At 41.8% G+C, this 17253-nt stretch overlaps 1 protein-coding gene across 1 annotated transcript in view; it reads right to left on the bottom strand.

Annotated features, from left to right (window-relative positions):
* The window catches only part of ADGRV1 (adhesion G protein-coupled receptor V1), a 597653-nt gene that overhangs the window by 91227 nt on the left and 489173 nt on the right, over positions 1-17253 (bottom strand). The window contains exon 86 of the mRNA XM_070056453.1: positions 8489-8646. Within this exon, the coding sequence (XP_069912554.1) occupies positions 8489-8646 (158 nt within the window). The remainder of the gene's footprint in view (positions 1-8488; positions 8647-17253) is intronic.

Here is a 17253-nt window from a genome sequence, read left to right as displayed (position 1 = left end):
CAGAGAAAGGAACCTGACACTGCAAGGCCTTTAAAGGACTTTTATGGGACGATATCACTTCTATTACTTCATATTGGTCTAAGCCAGCTCACGGCTCACTCAGATTTTAAGGAGGGGAAACAGACTGCACCCCTTGACACGAGAACAGCACTCAGCTAACAGAAGGGACATGACTGATGGCAGCCGCCTTTGGAGAAGACAACACACACGCATTTCATCCTCAGGAAATGCTCCCAGGTGAGAACACGGCCCTTCCAAACACCTCAGATTCCCAGTTACCTGGCTCGAGTCACCTTCCCAATTTTACTCATTTTGGAGCTTAGGTATGCAGTTTTTAAAACAAAGGGATTTGTAATCACTTACTTCCTCTTTTTATTCAAATTAATTTTCTTCTGCTCCATGAATCATTCCTCACATTAGAACTGGCTGATGAATCAGAAAAGAGTCAGTGCATTCTAACGAGTCTAAAAGAAGAGATGAGCTTATCATTGCCAGAGATCAAAACCAAACTCGAAAATTACAGGCTTTGTTTAAAACTCTGGCTGAGACACTGAAATCCGGTTCAGGGAGCAGAACCTCACTATGACTCATTCTCACTCCGCATCTACCCACCAAAGAGGGGGAGGCAGCTGGTCAAGGTCATTGGGAGTCAATGACCTTAAGAATTTGGTTCATGGCAATCAGTCAGCCAAAGGGCTGCTGGTGTCTCAAAGGTACTGATGTCTCAGACCACCCTCAGGAGAGAACAGGGTGATGGTAGCCATCTATATCACGGGGAATATTTCATTTCCTTGCCCTTTTCTTTGTTAATGGAAGGCAGAGAGAGAGACAGACAGACAGACAGACAGACATTCATCTTTCATCCATTGCTTCACGGTTCACTCCCCAAATGCTTTCCAACAGTTAGGGCCAGGCCAGGTCAAAGTCAGGAACCAGAAGCTCCAACTATGTCTCCCACAAGGGTGGCAGGAATGCGAGCTAGCGTCCACTGTTTCCCAGGTGCAGTAACAGGAAGCTGGATCAGAAGCAGAGGAGCTGGCACTCCAGCAGTACTTGGATATGAAATATGGGTACCCCAAGTGGTGACTTAATGTGCTGTCCCTTGAACTCTCTTTTTGCTCTTCCTTTTTCTTTGGATTCCACTGAGTTCATTTGAACTCTGAAATTAAGGATGTCAGAAGCAAAAAGCCAAGGGATTGACTGATTGTTAGCTAGATTATGACCAACAAATGTTGTTGTAAAGTTGCTCCTGTTGCCGGTTTTCTTTTTTTTTTTTTTTTTTGAGATTTATTTATTTGAAAGAGTTAATAGAGGGAGGGAGAGACAGAGACACAGAGAGATCTTCCATCTGTTGGTTCATTCCTCAGATGGCTGTAATGGCCAGGCATGGGCCAGATCAAAGCTAGGCGGTGGGAGCTTTATCCAGGTCTCCCACATGGGTGGCAGGGGCCCAACCACTTGGGCCACCCTCGACTACTTTTTCCAGGCCAGTAGCAGGGAGCTGGATCAGAAATAGAGCAGCCAGGACATGAACCAGCACTCATAGGGAATGATGGTGTTGCACATGCTGGCTTTACCCACTACACCACAATGATGATCCTGTCAGGTGTATTTAATCCGCAAAGGGAGTGATTGGTTTGGAGAACAGTTCTATAGAACTTATAGAAGATTCTGGACTAATAAAATGATTGATGTGAGCTTGTCCATCACCCAAGTATGTCTGGAGCATGTGATAACTAATTGCATCTGTTCACCAAGCCTAATACTCCAAGGCAAAGAGATAATCATTCTGATTATTTTTTTAAAACTGGCATGGCTATAAAGAGACTATAAATTGAACTTTAAGTATCATATTCATTGCTAAAAATGTTTCAAACAAAAACCATTGACAATGTTTGACTAAAATTTGTCATAATGTATAACTAGAGATTTGAATTTTTGTAAGAAAAAGGGATCTATTTTATACTCGATTTAATTTGTTACTTGGGAACATATTTCTCACAATACTACTTAATACTATGTATTCTAAAAAATGTTTATCCAGTTAACAGATGCAGGAAAAATATAATTAAAGTGAAAACCATCAAATGTCCCTTTGGAGAAAGAGCTTCTTTTGAATGCATGGAACAATGGAGAATAAAGCCAAGTAAGCTTTAGACTAACGAGAACTACACTCCTCCTCGTGTGCTCAGTGTACGTGGAGTGGGGTGGAAAGGATGGGTGTCTCAGGAAAGGGAAGAGGCTGGGTACCCATCTGTGTATTGCCTTTCAAGGTTGGGTTTTCAGAGAACTTAGGTGCATCTGTTTGTACCATGGACCTGAGTGGGGCTTGTGCCACTTGTATTAAAGACATGGAATATTGGAAGAGAAGAGAGGCGGGGGGCTGGCTAGCAGTTGATTTACCTGTGCCCCATACTGGAGTGTCTGGCTCTGGCTCCTGACTCCAGTTTCCTGATAATGCAGACCCTCGGAGTTGGTGGTAAAGGCTCAAGTGGTTGGGTTCCTGCCACCCACGTAGGAGACCTGGATTGAATTCCTGGCCTGTGAGGGCTATTGTGGGCATTTGGGGAGCTCTATTTCTGTTGTCTGTCTCAAACAAATAAATATAAAAAAAAGTAGCAAAGAAAAGTAACTATTAAGTTTCTCAAAAAATACAGACGTGGGAACTTTCAAAATGTATTTAATATTTTGTTGATATACTAAATTTTTCAGCAAACCCCTGTTTTTAAAAGTGTAAATATTTATTTCATGTGTAGCTGCATTAATATTTTTGTAATTTCAGGAAGTACTCAACTATTTCCTCTTTAAAAAAATGCCTTTACTCGATTCTCTTTTCTGGCAATCAATCTATTTCTGTACCTTGTAGGGTTGTTTTCATGTTTCCTCTTTTTTATTTTTTTAAAGACTTATTTATTTATTTATTTATTTAAAAGGCAGAATTATAGAGAGAAGGAGGGAGTGAGAAAGAGATCTTCCATCTGCTGGTTCACTCCCCAAATGGCCACAACAGCTGGGGCTGGCCAGGTCAAAGCCAGGAATCCAGAACTCCATATGGATCTCCCACAGAGGCGGCGGGGGTCCAGATACTTGGGCCGTCTTTCACTGCCCTCCCAGGTGCATTAGCAGGGAGTTGGATGGGAAGCAGAGCAGCTGGGACTTAAACAGGTGCTCATACAGAATGCCAGTGTTAGATCCTTCCTCCGCTTTGTACGTTTCCTTTGTGAATTTCTGATTCTACATTCAGAGTCTAATTCCTTCATCTCTGTCTCACCCAGAGTTTATCTCAGACATTAAAATATTTTGAAAAATCGCTAAGTATCTTTTCTGAAATTATTTCACATTCATATTGATGAGTCTGTATTTTGTTTTTGCTTTTTATGTTGAAGTGTTTCCCATGGATACATCATCTTTCACATCAGGGGTCAGTTGTCAAAGTTTTTCTGTAGAGCTCCTAAAAGCTGGAAATCTTGGGCTTTGCAGGCTACACAGTATCAGAACCACAGGTACTCAACTCTCTGTTGTGAAAGCAGTCACAGGTAACACGTTATCAAATAAGTGTGGCTGGTTCTTAAAAAGTCCAAGAAACTGTAGCAACTTTGGAAAACACTTTGGCTATTCCTCAAAAATCTAAGCATAGGATCACCACACAGCCTGCAACTCCACTCCTAGGTATACAACCAACAGAAAGGAAAACCTGTTCATTACCAAACCTTGTACGTGAATGCCGCTGGCAGCATTATGCATTACAGCCCAAATTTGAAAACAACCTAAATTTCCATCCAGCGATCAATGGATGGATGAAGCATAGTGCATCCACACAGGGGACTATTACTTGGTGGGAAAATGAACTTGATCGTCATATAACATAGATGAACTGTGATTACGTGCACACAGTGAAAGAAGCCAGTCACTGCAGACCAGAAGTTTATGATCCTATTATATGAAATGTGCAGAAGGGAACAATCTATAGATACAGAGAGTTGATTCATGGTTGCCTAGGGCTCTGAGGAGTGAAGGAGGGGGAATGACTGCCACTGGGTATGAGGTTACTTTGGGGATGATTATAGGGATAGTTACACAACTATATGAATGTACTAAAATCCATTGAATTGTACCATTTAAACAGACAGACTTTATGGTATATAAGTTACATCTGGGGGCTGGCGCTGTGGCATAGCGAGTAAAGCTGCCGCCTGCTGTGCTGGCATCCCATATGGGGACCGGTTTGAGTCCCGGCTACTCCTCTTTGATGCAGCTCTCTGCTTTTCCTGGGAAAGCAGTAGAAGATGGCCCAAGTGCTTGGGCCCCTGCACCCACACGGGAGACCTTGAAAGGGCTCCTGGCTTCTGATCAGCTCAGTTCTGGCTGTCACGGTCATTTGGGGAGCGAACCAGCAGAATGGAAGACCTCTCTCTCTGTCTCTGGCTCTACCTCTCTCTGTAACTCTGCCTTTCAAATAAATAAAAATAAATCTTTAAAAAATAAACTACACCTGCATGAAGCTGTTAAAGGAGATGAAAGGGAAAACAGACTGGAGAGAGTCCTGTAAGGCAGCCGTTCCCGATCCCAACACACTCGGTCTAAGTCATTTACGGGTCATTCTATGTTCTGGCTTAAATTCCTGTCACTGATTGCTGGCTTTCATGTCTGTCTTTGCTGGTTTTCTGTCTGGCTTAGATCTTTTAATACTGCAATTGATTTTGAGTATAAAGCATCTGTGCCTCTGCATTTTCTCCTCCCCCCTTTCTCTTTCTCTAGCTACCTTTTGTTTCAAAACGCTTTTATCATTGCAGCACTCAGGTACCCTGTGCTGTTGCTCTCAGTCCGAAAGAGAACGACTTTGATGCTGAGGGCCTTCTGTCTGCACGGTGCTGTGTGGATGTGGTAGACACAGTCTGTGAACCCTAAAGAGCTTGGTCCAGGTACTGACTGAGATGCGTTCTCTGCCTTCTCTGTGGGTTCCCAGGTAATCCTTTCTCTGGAGGAACCAATACTGTATTAAGGAAATCAACCACCACACACAAAAAAAAGTCACCAACCCATTCTCAGACAAGTATTACAACGACAGGAGGAAAAGTGCTTTACAGGCAGGGGTTGGGGGGTCAGTAATGCTTATTCAGTGTGGCTCTGTAAAGAGGTGATTCCGAAGGCTTCACACAAGAAATAGGGCAGTTCTGGAGTTTTTGAAGAAGAGTGAAAGGGAAACCCGAGGAATTAACTTGTGTCTGTCGAATAGGATAATGTAGCTTAGATTTTGGGTTATGTTGGCCAGCTTTGGGAAGCTGATGAGACCCTTCTACTTCCTCACTCATCTACACATTCCCACTTAGTGAACACACGGGTTTTATCAACTAAGGATGAGGAGCTGAAGTAGAGGTTTCCTTATGTGAATGAAGATCAGGCGATTTTACGAAAAGTAATTAGAATCACACAGTAAGAATGCAAGATAAATAATAACATGAAAATGAAAAGCCAGCCAGGGCTCAGCTGTGGGGATTCTGGAAGTCCAAAGAGACTGGACTTTTCTTTTGGGCAATGTGAGAGACCTTGAACGGTATAAATGCTAAATACGGAAGAATCCACTAATGCAATGGAGAAGAAAAAGACTAGAACCACAGAGACCAAGGAAGCAGATGCTGCAAGAGTCTGTATGGAATAATGACTATTACCTGAGTTGTTGTGGGAATAGGGGAATAAGAAATATAAATATTCTTTATTTGAAAAGCTACACAACAGTCAGGCTTCCACTAATATCTCACTGCAACAGAGGGTTCCCGAGCTGAGGCACAACCATGCTGGAAGTTTTAGCACCCTGGCCAGTGCTTGAGGGCCATGTTTTCCAGATTACTGTGGTACTGTTTTGTCAACTTGATCAATGACAGATCACATTCAAGGCATAAGGGGCCATTTAGGCCTTCAAAGGATTAACCTACTATGTTGGGTACTTATGTTATCACCACTGAAAATAGGAAAACATTGGTTTGTTCTGTTTTATACATAAACCTAAACAAATCTTTTCATTTAAAGAAAGAAACCTTTCTCTACAAAGCAGAATATGCATTTTAACAAAATGAGTCCCAAGTTTAATAAAAGCATAGTTTCTATATACATTCTATGTTCCATGAAAAAGGAGGATTTCTATATTATGTAAGCATTAAATTAAAATTAATCATAACCTAGTGTAGTATTCTGCCTACACAGAGATGGCCCAGTAATGAGAGAATTGAAAAAAGATGGATAATTCTATCCTACAAACTAGCCTACAAATCAATACAAAAAAGAATAGCTTCTCTTCATATTATAATGAAATTCTTCCCTGCCTCAGTTACGTTAGAGTGATATCCTATAAATGGAAATGCATATTAAGTCCCTAGTCATACATTAGAGACTCTTATAGGGACTTTCTATATGTGCAGTCTTCAGAAAGCTCAGGGAAACACATGTTCTGGAAAAAATATGGCTGGCTTTCAAAAATTTTGCACCCAAATGAACTTGCACTAATCTGTTGTAACATATACAAACAGGAGCTGGTTTGAGGCATGAAGAAGGATAAGACATGAGCTTAAAAATGGCCTTAAAAAGAACATGAATTCTGGTAAAACTGAAGTAACAATAAACATTGAATTTATAGTAAATCTCAGGTGGAAAACAGGTGAAATCACTGACGCTTTACAAAAACCCACAGGGGCAGCACTCCAAAGAAATCAGCAGTTTGCAAGCAGATAATTCATTACAAGGAAGGATGAGAAGATACTGAAGAGGAAGTCCACCATGGCAGACCATCTACGTCATTTGCAAGAAAAAAAAAAACAAAAACAAATATTGCTCATGCCCTAACTTAAGAGAGCCAATGGTTAACAGCAAAACAATAGCCATATCATAGACATCTCAACTGGTTCAGCTAACACAATCCTGGCTGAACAATCAAAGTGGAGCAAACTTTCTGCTTGATGGAGGCCAAGACAATTACACCCAGGTCGGCTGCAGACAAAAGCAGAGCTTTCAGTGTACACTTGAAACAAGTGGGATCCAGACCTGAAGCATTTCCCTGAAGAACTGCAGTGAAAGACGGAACATGCTTTCCGAGTTAGAACTTGGAGACAAAGCACAATCAACACAGTGGCTACCAATAGGAGGAAGTGGCACAGTCACAGCAAGAGCGGATTGGTCCACAGGAAAGGTCGTGGCGACAGAGTTTTAGGATGCCCAAAGCATTCTGCTTGTTGACCATTTGGAGAACCAAAGATGATAACATCTGCTCTTTGGCAGTGTTTTAAGAAAGTTGACAAAAGTTTTAGTGGAAAAGCACCCAAGAAAGTTTCACTAGAGGGTCCCTTTCCACTACAGCAATGCTCCTGCTCATTCCTCAGGGAAGGGCAATGCTGGGAGAGCTTTGGTGGGAAATCCTTAGGCATCCCCCAACAGTCCTGACTTAGCTCACTCTGACTTAAAACTTCTGTCTCATAATCTCAAAACTTCTTTAAAGTGTTCCAATTCTCCTCTTAAAAAAATGGTTAAATGCCTAGGAGCTTCATGTCTTTAGGAACAGAGTAAATGGCTGGTACCATGCTTATAAAAGTGTGTTGAACTCAATGGAGCTTATGTTGAGAAACCACGTTTGTATTTTAAATCATTATCTTTCAATTCCATTTTTGCCTCCTATGGTTTTCTGCTTGACTTCTGAGAAACAGTTAAAATGTGCAGAGTTTGTCCAAGACTGCCATTCACTTGACTTTGGATTTAGAAAAGCTTAGAAAACAGAAACCTTCTCTCTATTGGTTCATGAGAGATCTGCTTACATGCAACTGCTAAGATTCCCTCTAACCAACCAGTCACAACACTTAAAGAGTTTTCTGTAGGGAGGTGTGTAGTTGCTGCTCCTAGTTAAGAAAATTCTCAAGAGACTCTAATTGAACAACAACCAAAAAAGAATCAGCTCATAAAAACCTGTGCTAAGTATGATTCAAAGGGAAAAAATGAGCTGTGGTAGAAGCCAATTTGAGCTGGAAAGACTTACGTTCTTCAATAACCAGACATATGCAGCCACTTCTGAGGCCGCCCGATTACAGATGTTTTTAGACATCTGTCAGCACGGTCAGAGAGCCCCATGCAACATATAGTACTCACGAGTGTGGCAAGGATTTGTTCGACTGTGAAGCAGAGAGACAAATCGATTTCACAGGTCGAATGCAGGTTGTTACTGCTTGAGTTAAAGAAAGCTTGGGAAGCAGCTCCCCAAGGTTGTGACTCATTTACTTGGAAATTAGTATAGTAAGGAAAAAACTGGAGCCAGCAATAGAACCTACAGAGCCCTGAAGAAAGGTGTCAGGAAGTCCCAAGAAGTAGGAGAAGCTGGAGAGCTGTAGTTTGATTTTGGGCTTCAGAGCAGAGAGCAGAGCTTAATTAAGTTCACTCTTTGTTTTTTTTTTTTTTTTTTTTTTAAACATTTTCTCACCATTGACAAGTCCCCAATGTCCCAAGTGCAAACCTGCAGCGTTTGTTCTTCCTCTGAAGACATCGTCGTATGCCTTCCACTGGGGCGTCACCTGGTAGGCATGGATGAATACCACGAAAACCACCACAAGGCACATCGACGGAACAAGAGCTGCGGTGAACAGAGCCGCGTAGATGTTGGGGATGAAACATCTGAAAAGAGAGGAGAGTGCTAAATCAGACGACTTCAGTATGGACACACCAGAATTCAGTTACCACAGCACCACTGCAGAGTAGCTCCTTGTGTCTGGATATTAGCAAAAGCCAATTTTTGGTTTGCCCAATTGAAGCTGCGTTTGATTGGAAGCTATGTGATTAAATACAGCCCCATGCTTCACAATGTGGGTTCCTTAGAACATTCATTTTTGGGGAAGCTCAGAAAAATTCTATATAGGTTCAGTACAAATAAATGTGAGAAATGCATACCATGGCCATCTATAGGAGATTCAGTGTACATACATATATCATTTTAAAAGGCTAAAGAAAGTCATGGGGTCAATATATCAGGACTCTAGACTCAAACTGGCATTGAATCCCAGGATGACATGTTACAGTATGACTTCCATTGCTTAACTTCTTCACAATTTCCCTTAGCTTCAAAATAAACATTCTAATAGTATCCTTTGCAAAAGTTAGCTAAGATCAATTGCAATTCTTCACATAAAGCACTTAGTAACTTCTGTTTAACTCACCATTTCTAGTGTTAAATGGTAATTGGACCCCTTTCCTTTTTCATATACATGTGGGGTACTGTGGTACTTTTTCATACATACATGTGGGAGCACATGTATGTACACACACACACACACACGCGGTCATGCTATACAACTTCCATTCCATGGAATACATTTTGGGAATCATTGATCTAATCATGTTCAGTTTGTGCTGCAAATTTCTTGTTGCACTGCAAGGTTGGGGGTGTCCAAGACTCCTTTCTGTCCTCCCTAAATTCAGAAGCAGCAGTTGCCAACAGGGTGAGGGCAGGTCATGCATCTTGTCAAAGGCTGGGCAGGTCTGCGTGGACCTCTGTTGGCCTCTGATGCTGCTCCTACACGTGCAAGGCAGATGACACAGAGGTGGGGAGAGACAGAGCTCTTCCATCCACGATCCTCTCCCCAAGATGGCTGCAACAGCTGGGGTTGGGCCAGGCCAAAGCAGGAGCTGGACTGGAAACCAGAGCTCTTACGTGGGATGTAGGCACCCCCATGCAGCAGCTTAATCAGCTGTGTCCCCATGAAAACCAGCATTCTGAGGGGCTCTATCCATACAAAGCCTGTACGACCTGAAAGTTTTAAGACCAGTATGAGAGACATTCAAAAAGTTCATGGAAAATTAAGATGTTTATTTTCATGCAAAAATGTTAAAATGCATGTATACAAAGATTTTTCAAAAAGTTCATGAACATTCATATTATGAAAAGAGTTGATTTCAAATTTTTGTGCCAAAATATATTTATCTTTTTATTCCATTTTCCAGAACTTTTTGAAGAGTTGTCATATATTACAAGAAATCCTCATAGTAAGGATTGTTTCTTTTCAAATATTTCCCCCAATGTCCCCATTTAATAAATATCCATAAACCTATACTATAATATAGCCATAAATACTGGACTTTGCATAAAATTGAAGATAAGCAATCACATAACCTGTTTGAAAGGAAACCTCAAAATCCAAAATATAGGTAAACAGGGGAAACATTCACACTTTCAGTTCAGGACCACAGTATCTCCGTTTTACATTTGTCATTTAAGTCCTCACCCTGATACCATTTCTAATTAACACGGCCTGCTAACGTATTCCTCCTGTAAACAAGACACATTTCAAGAGCCATTTCAAAGTACATTCTCCATCTGCAAAGGGGTGTCAGAATGATGAATTTCCTGGCTTTCTGAATTTAATTTGGATGGCACGGAGCCTGGGTCTTTCCCTGTCCAGTCATTTGTAAGCAGTCACACCTGCTACTTGCAGGATTAACTAAGACAGGCAAACATTCACAGACGAGGTAGTCCATATACCCCTGCACCAAAACAGTGTCGTGGTGGTGACTCAGTCTTAGACCACTGGCTTCAAATGATCACTTATGGTGGTCATCTGCATTATGGATCCACTGACACAGAGCAGCCCACGGGGGTTGAGAGACAAGTAATCAGGAAAGAACACACACTCGGTTTAATAGCTTTATCTTCACCTTGAAAAACGCTATCACAACCCAAACAGGAGATGTAAGTTAGGGACAATTACTGACCCTCCTGCGAGTGGTTCTGGGAGTAGCAAGCCTTGGCAGAGTGCCCTGGGGTGGATGTGACCCTCTGGCATCACACCGTCCTGTGGCACCCAATAGAGAGAATGTACCTCTGCACAGAACTTTCCTGTAAGGTTCTTCCACCTCAGAGGGCAAGCTCTGAGAGCTGGCCCTAGATCAAGGCGCCCCTCCTGGCTAACGAAGGACACAGGCAAAGCGGCTCTCTGGGAGGTTAGACACCCCAGGCAAGTCCTCGGGGGGTAACATGGAGAGAAGGGAATTCTCAGAGGTGTGGCTGCTTGCCCTCAGTACATCTCCCTGGCCATTCTCCTTCAGCCTTGATGACTTGGCCACGTTGACTCACCCTTTCAGACAAAGGGCAGGGAAATGACCCGATCCTGAAGCAGTCCTTTTTACTCCTGTCTGCAGAGCTCAGCAAGTCACGACACCTCCCAGGTACCGGGCCTTTGGGAGGCCTGTGCGTGGCCACCATGGGGCCAGATCACTGAGGAGAGGGTTTGGTTTGCAAGATGCCCGATCCCCTTGGCTGCCTCTCCTGCTGTCCTCTGCACCCAGGGCTTGGCGGGACTTACTGAGGGGCCCTCTTCCTTACCCACTGCTGTGACTCCATCCCAATCTCTCCTTCCAACATAAACGACCCACCTTGTGTACTGCCGGTGAGGGACAGGGACTGTGACCACACCCGTGAAACACTAACCTTGGCAAAGGCCACAGGGCTCTAAGGGGGACCCAGCAGAGCAGGAACCAGACAGGGCCTCCTGCTCACGACACATGATTCAGACCACGAAGGTGGGTGGAATAGGGCCTGTCACTCCACATCCCAGGTTATACCCGGGATGCTTAACTCTTGGTCTTAAATTCTAGCTCTAAGAGCTGGTGTTTAGCCTAGCAGTTAAGGAGCCTGCATCCCACAGCAGAGTGCCTGGGTTTGACTTCTGCCTCTGGCTCCCAACTCCTGCCAGTGCACACCTTGGGGAGCAGTGGTGATGCGTGAAGTACTGGGTTCCTGCCACTTATGTGCTAGACTTGGACTGAATTTCTGGCTTCTGGCTTTGGTCCCAGCCCAGTCCTACCTGTTGTAGCCATCTGGGGATTAAACCAGTGAGTGGAATTCTCTCTCAAATACATAACATTTTTTTAAAAAAAATCTCCTTTAGCTTTTCCTTTATAACAGTAGGTATTATTCTAATTTTCTGGGTGATATTATCTAAATGGGACGTCTGCTGGTGTATCATAAAACTTCCCATAGATATTTAAAAGCACTTCAGATAAATGAACTACAGCCTACCTTTGAACGAAATTAAAAAGCCTCATTAATTATAATTTCCCACCAAATAAGAGCTACATTCAGGTAGTTTGAAGACCAGATCCCAAAAACCTCATGTGGAGCATCTGGAAACTGTGAGTATCATTTTAGAATAGTTTCTGAAGAAGACTGGGAACAAATCCTTGGAAAAACTGAATGTAAGAAATGAGCAGACCGAATGCTATGCACACAGCAGGGCTGAGGAGCAGTTGATGAACCTGCTAGCAGATGTCAGAAAAAGGAGATAAAGGCCATGCGGACTTGATTTCTTTTTTTTCTTCACAGGCAGAGTTAGAGAGAGAGAGAGAGAGAGAGAGAGAGAGAGAGAGAGAGAGAGAGAGAGAAAGGTCTTCCTTTCCGTTGGTTCACCCCCCAAATGGCCACTACGGCTGGCATGCTGCAGCCGGTGTACTGTGCCGATGCAAAGCCAGGAACCAGGTGCTTCCTCCTGGTCTCCTATGCGGGTGCAGGGCCCAAGAACCTGGGCCACCCTCCACTGCACCCCCGGGCCACAGCAGAGAGCTGGACTGGAAGAGGAGCAACCAGGACAGAATCCAGCGCCCCGACTGGGACTAGAACTTGGGGTGCCGGTGCCGCAGGCGGAGGATTAGCCTAGTGAGCCGTGGCACCAGCCTTGATTTCTTGAAAAAGGAAATCATGTTCTTTATAATTACCAGCTCACCAAGCATCAACATACTCTGGTTATCCTTCTCTCAATGGGTGTTGAATACCCTTTTGGGTTCTTGCAATCAAGTGAGTAACTTTTGCTGTTCCCTGTTTAACATTCACAGGTGAATTTTCCTACTTACCGTAACACATAGACAATACCAATTTGTTTCAAAATCTTGGGAGGACTCTGTTTTTGCCTCTATTTTTGCAGCCCACATGAAACAAACAGATGCTGGTTCACCACCTTTAGTTTTTCCTCTTCCAAGTCTACCTGTGGACTGTGCCTTCCGTCACATTCTGACTTTGTAAGACTATTACCTCCCAGTGACAGCAGCACTATATACTGAAATGTTTTCACTCACACCAACTCGATTTAAAAAATATTTATATGGGTGGCATGGGGTATTTCAGTTTCTTGAATCCTGTATGAAATCAGCTCCAAAAGGAGCCAAGCAACGGGCATCCAGCCGACACTTGAACTCCAGTTCCAGCCACAGGAGGTACTGGGGTGAATGATGGGAACTCCCTGTACGTGACATTGTGATTAGAGTCCATTTAAATTATATTCTAAGGAACAAGTTGATCCTGACAACCTGGAAGACTTGAAGAAATCCAGGCAGCTGACATCTGGGTTACATCTGGGCTACATAGGTAATGAAAAAGGACGTAGGGAATGAAAGAGGAATAAATGTTTGTTTCCAAGGCTGCCCTTGTAAGTCCTTCTCAGTTAGACAGCCATGATAGAACTATGTGCCAACATCTACCAGGGAGGTCTTCCTAATTTTTTTTTTTGGTTTATTGATTATTTATTTGAAAGGCAGAGGTAGAGAAAGAGAGAGAGACAGACAGACAGGCAGAGGAAGAGAATCTTCCATCCTCTGGTTCACTCCCCAAATGGCCACAATGGCCAGCCAGGAGCTTCCTCTGGGTCCCCCCACCTGGTTGGAGGGGTCCAAGCAGTTGGGCCATCCTCTGCTGTTTTCCCAGGAGCATGAGAAGGGAGCTGGATTGGAAGTGGAGCAGCCAGGACTCTAACTGGCACCCATATGGGATGCCAGCATTGCAAGCAGCAGCCTGACCCTCTATGCCACAGGGCTGGCCTCCTAGTGTGTCTAAAGCCACATTTCTTGCTTCACTGAACTTTTCCTTCTCCACATGGAAACTCATAGTGATGTCCTACTTGATCCAGGTTATGTCAGTTTTATTACATAAATTTACTTAATGCATGATCTATCCAGAATCATACATTACTGGGGCTGCTATTATGGCTCTGTAGGTTAAGTTGCCACCCAGGACACCCACATCCCATATCAGAGTGCCAGTTTGAGTCCCACATACTGCTAATGGGTGTTGGGAGGCAGTGGATGATGGCTCAAGTATTGTGGTCCAAGGCTGCTGGCTTCCGCCTGGGCCAACCCTAACTGTTGTGGGCACTTGGGAACTGAAGCAGCAAATGGAAGATTTCTTTCTCTCTCTCTCTTTCACTCTGCCTAAATCTTACAAATTGAAACAAAATGGTAATCACTTATTGCTACTGGTTTCCACTACGTGTGGGACACAAAGTATACGTTCATTGGCTTTGAGTTAAAGAACTCAGATGCTATTTACTGTGTAGATACTCAGCCTATACAAATGTCATCAAAGCCAATATTTATGATTTCTGTCTTCCTTTTCTAAGTGATCCAATTCACACTCTTTCCAAAGCCTATAATCTTATTGAATACATTTTATTTACTTGTGAATCTAAGTATGTATGCATACACAGCATGTATGAGGACACTTCCAAAGCTCTGTGGAAAAATGGCATCAAAAGCTAAGTTTATTTTGGTACAAAAAATTTTGAAACCCATGCATTGTTTTTTCATAATATATACTTTCCAGTAACTTTTTGAAGTATTTTCTTTTTTTGCTTGCCTATCCAAACAGCTGGACAGGTTCACAGAAAATCTTTTAGTATGCTACTTCTTTTTTAAAGGAATAAATTTACAAAGATTGCAAAACATGGGGAAATAAGAGTTTGGGTTTAATCAACTTCAAGACAGGAAAATCTATTCCTCTTTCTATCTTTTTGTTGTAAAACACACAGCAGTTTTCAGACCAAGGCAACCAACTAATTTCTAAAATATTTTCCTTTAAACAAGAGTAATATTAGAATTAAATGGTAGGTAAGCCCTAATTATGAAATGGGAAATTATGAAAATATGTAAATAGTATAAGAAAAGAGGAAGGAACAAAGTATTTTCTTAAACTGAATTAGCTGGATAATTAAGACTATTTTAAATATTACTATTGCTATTGTATAAGCAATCACTTACTGTGTGTAGGGCATGAAAATCGATCCTTAAATGCATCATCATACAGGAACCTAACAATGATATATTAGCTTTAATGCAAATATTAGGAACATTACACTTAAATTAGAAAAGGTCAAATTGTTATTAACATAAACATGCTCATTTGTTTCCTCTGCAAACTCTCTAATTCTGCAATTATTTCCACAATTTCAGGACGAGTTACTGGTAAGGATGCCTGTGTTCTCCTTGTGGGCAAGAACTGGAACATCTGCTTTGTATTTCTCCTACAGTTTTACACAATCAGACCTTTAAGAAATCTTTACTGATTTAACAAATTTTTTTTACAAACCACTTTGCAAGACACTTGCTTAAAAACAAAATAGACACACATTTTCAGACTTGGAGAAAATAACCCTAAAATTCGTATGGAATCGCAAGAGACTGCGAATAGCTAAAGCAATCCTAAACAATAGAAATAAAGCTGGAAGCATCATAATACGTGATTTCAAGAGACATCGGCATTTATAATGAAAATTGCTTGGTACTGGAGAAAGAATAGTTATGTTGACCATTGAAACAGACCAGAGGCCCCAGAAATTAATCCCCACATCTACAACCAGCTAATCTCTGACAAAATCAGCTAATCTCTGGCTAAAATCAGTCCCTTGAGAAAGGACAGTCTTTTCAACAAATGATATTAGGAAAATTGGATCTCTGTATGCACAAATATGAAACAAAACCTCTACTTTACAACCTACACAAAAATCAAGTCACAATGGATCAGGGATATAAATCTAAGACCTGTAACCAGCAAATTGCTAGAGGAAAACATAGTGAAACACTTCAAGACATTGGCATAGGCAAAGACTTCTTGGATAAGACTCCAGCAGCACAGGCAGTAAAGGCAAAAATAGACAAATGAGAGTACAACAAGCTAAGAAGCTTCTGCACAGCAAAGGAAGCACTCAACAAAGTAAAGAGACAACTGGTAGAATGGGATAATATATTTGCAAACTATACAGTTGTTAAAGGATTAAGATCCAGAATATACAAGGAGCTCAAGGAACTCAACAAAAAAAAAGTAATGCAGGTAAGAAATGGGCTAATGATATGAACAGGTAGTATTCAAAGGATACAATATAAATGGCCAACAGACACATGAAAAGATGCTCAGGAGCATTAACCATCAGGGAAAAGCAAATAAAAACCACAATGAGGTTTCACCTCACCACAGTTATAATGACTATCATCCAAAAAAAAAAATGACAAATGCTGATGAGGATGTGGGAGTAAGGTACCCTAAAACACTGTTGGTGGAATGTAAATTAGTACAACCATTAGGAAGACAGTATGGAGATTCCTGATATATGAAAATAGATCTACCATGTGACTGAGCCATTCTACTTCTGGGAATTTACCCAAAGGAAATGAAATCAGCATTATGAAAGAGTTATCTATACTTTCATGTTTATAACAACTTAACTCACAATAGCTGATATGGAATCAACCCAGATGTCCATCAACCAATGAGACTGGATAAAGAACTTGTGGCATATATACACAAGGGACTACTACTCAGTCATAAAAAAGAATGAAATCCCATATTTTGCAACAGAATGGATACAACTGGAAACCATTATGCTTAATAAAATTAGCCAGTTCCCAAAAGACAAATATCATGTTTTCCATGAGTTGTGAAAACTAATATACAGAGTACAAAAAAGGTAATACCTATGAGCGAAATTGACATTTTGAGATTTAATTATTGTATATAGCCCTTGTCTATACCCCTGAGCAACAGTGGTTTTTCTGCTTACTACTTGTTGAATTCTTTATTTAGTCAAGGGTTAAGCTTGTGATTACAAAAAAAATTAAAAGCATGTCATGGTGAAAAATAAGGAGGGAATGTAGAGTGGGGAATATCATTATGTTTTTAAAACTGTATATATGAAATACATGAAATTTGTTCTCTTTTATAAGTAAAAAGTTTTAAAGGCATAGAAACTTGTATCTCATCTGTACTGAGTTCAATCAAAATCCACTGCACATTTGACTATCAGTCACATCTTGGGTATGGTGCAGGATGTCAAGGGCATAGGAAGATACCTAACGTGCACTCCCTTCTACTCCCAACAAGCAGTCTGTGTCTGCAACAAATGTACAACACTGCCCGATCCATGCTTCTACCCATGCTGTTCTTCCATGCATCATCAGGACCACCTGGGAGCT

This window comes from Oryctolagus cuniculus, chromosome 14 (genome assembly GCF_964237555.1).
Source record: "Oryctolagus cuniculus chromosome 14, mOryCun1.1, whole genome shotgun sequence".
Taxonomy (NCBI): domain Eukaryota; kingdom Metazoa; phylum Chordata; class Mammalia; order Lagomorpha; family Leporidae; genus Oryctolagus; species Oryctolagus cuniculus.
This window is presented reverse-complemented; position numbering and strand designations above follow the sequence as displayed.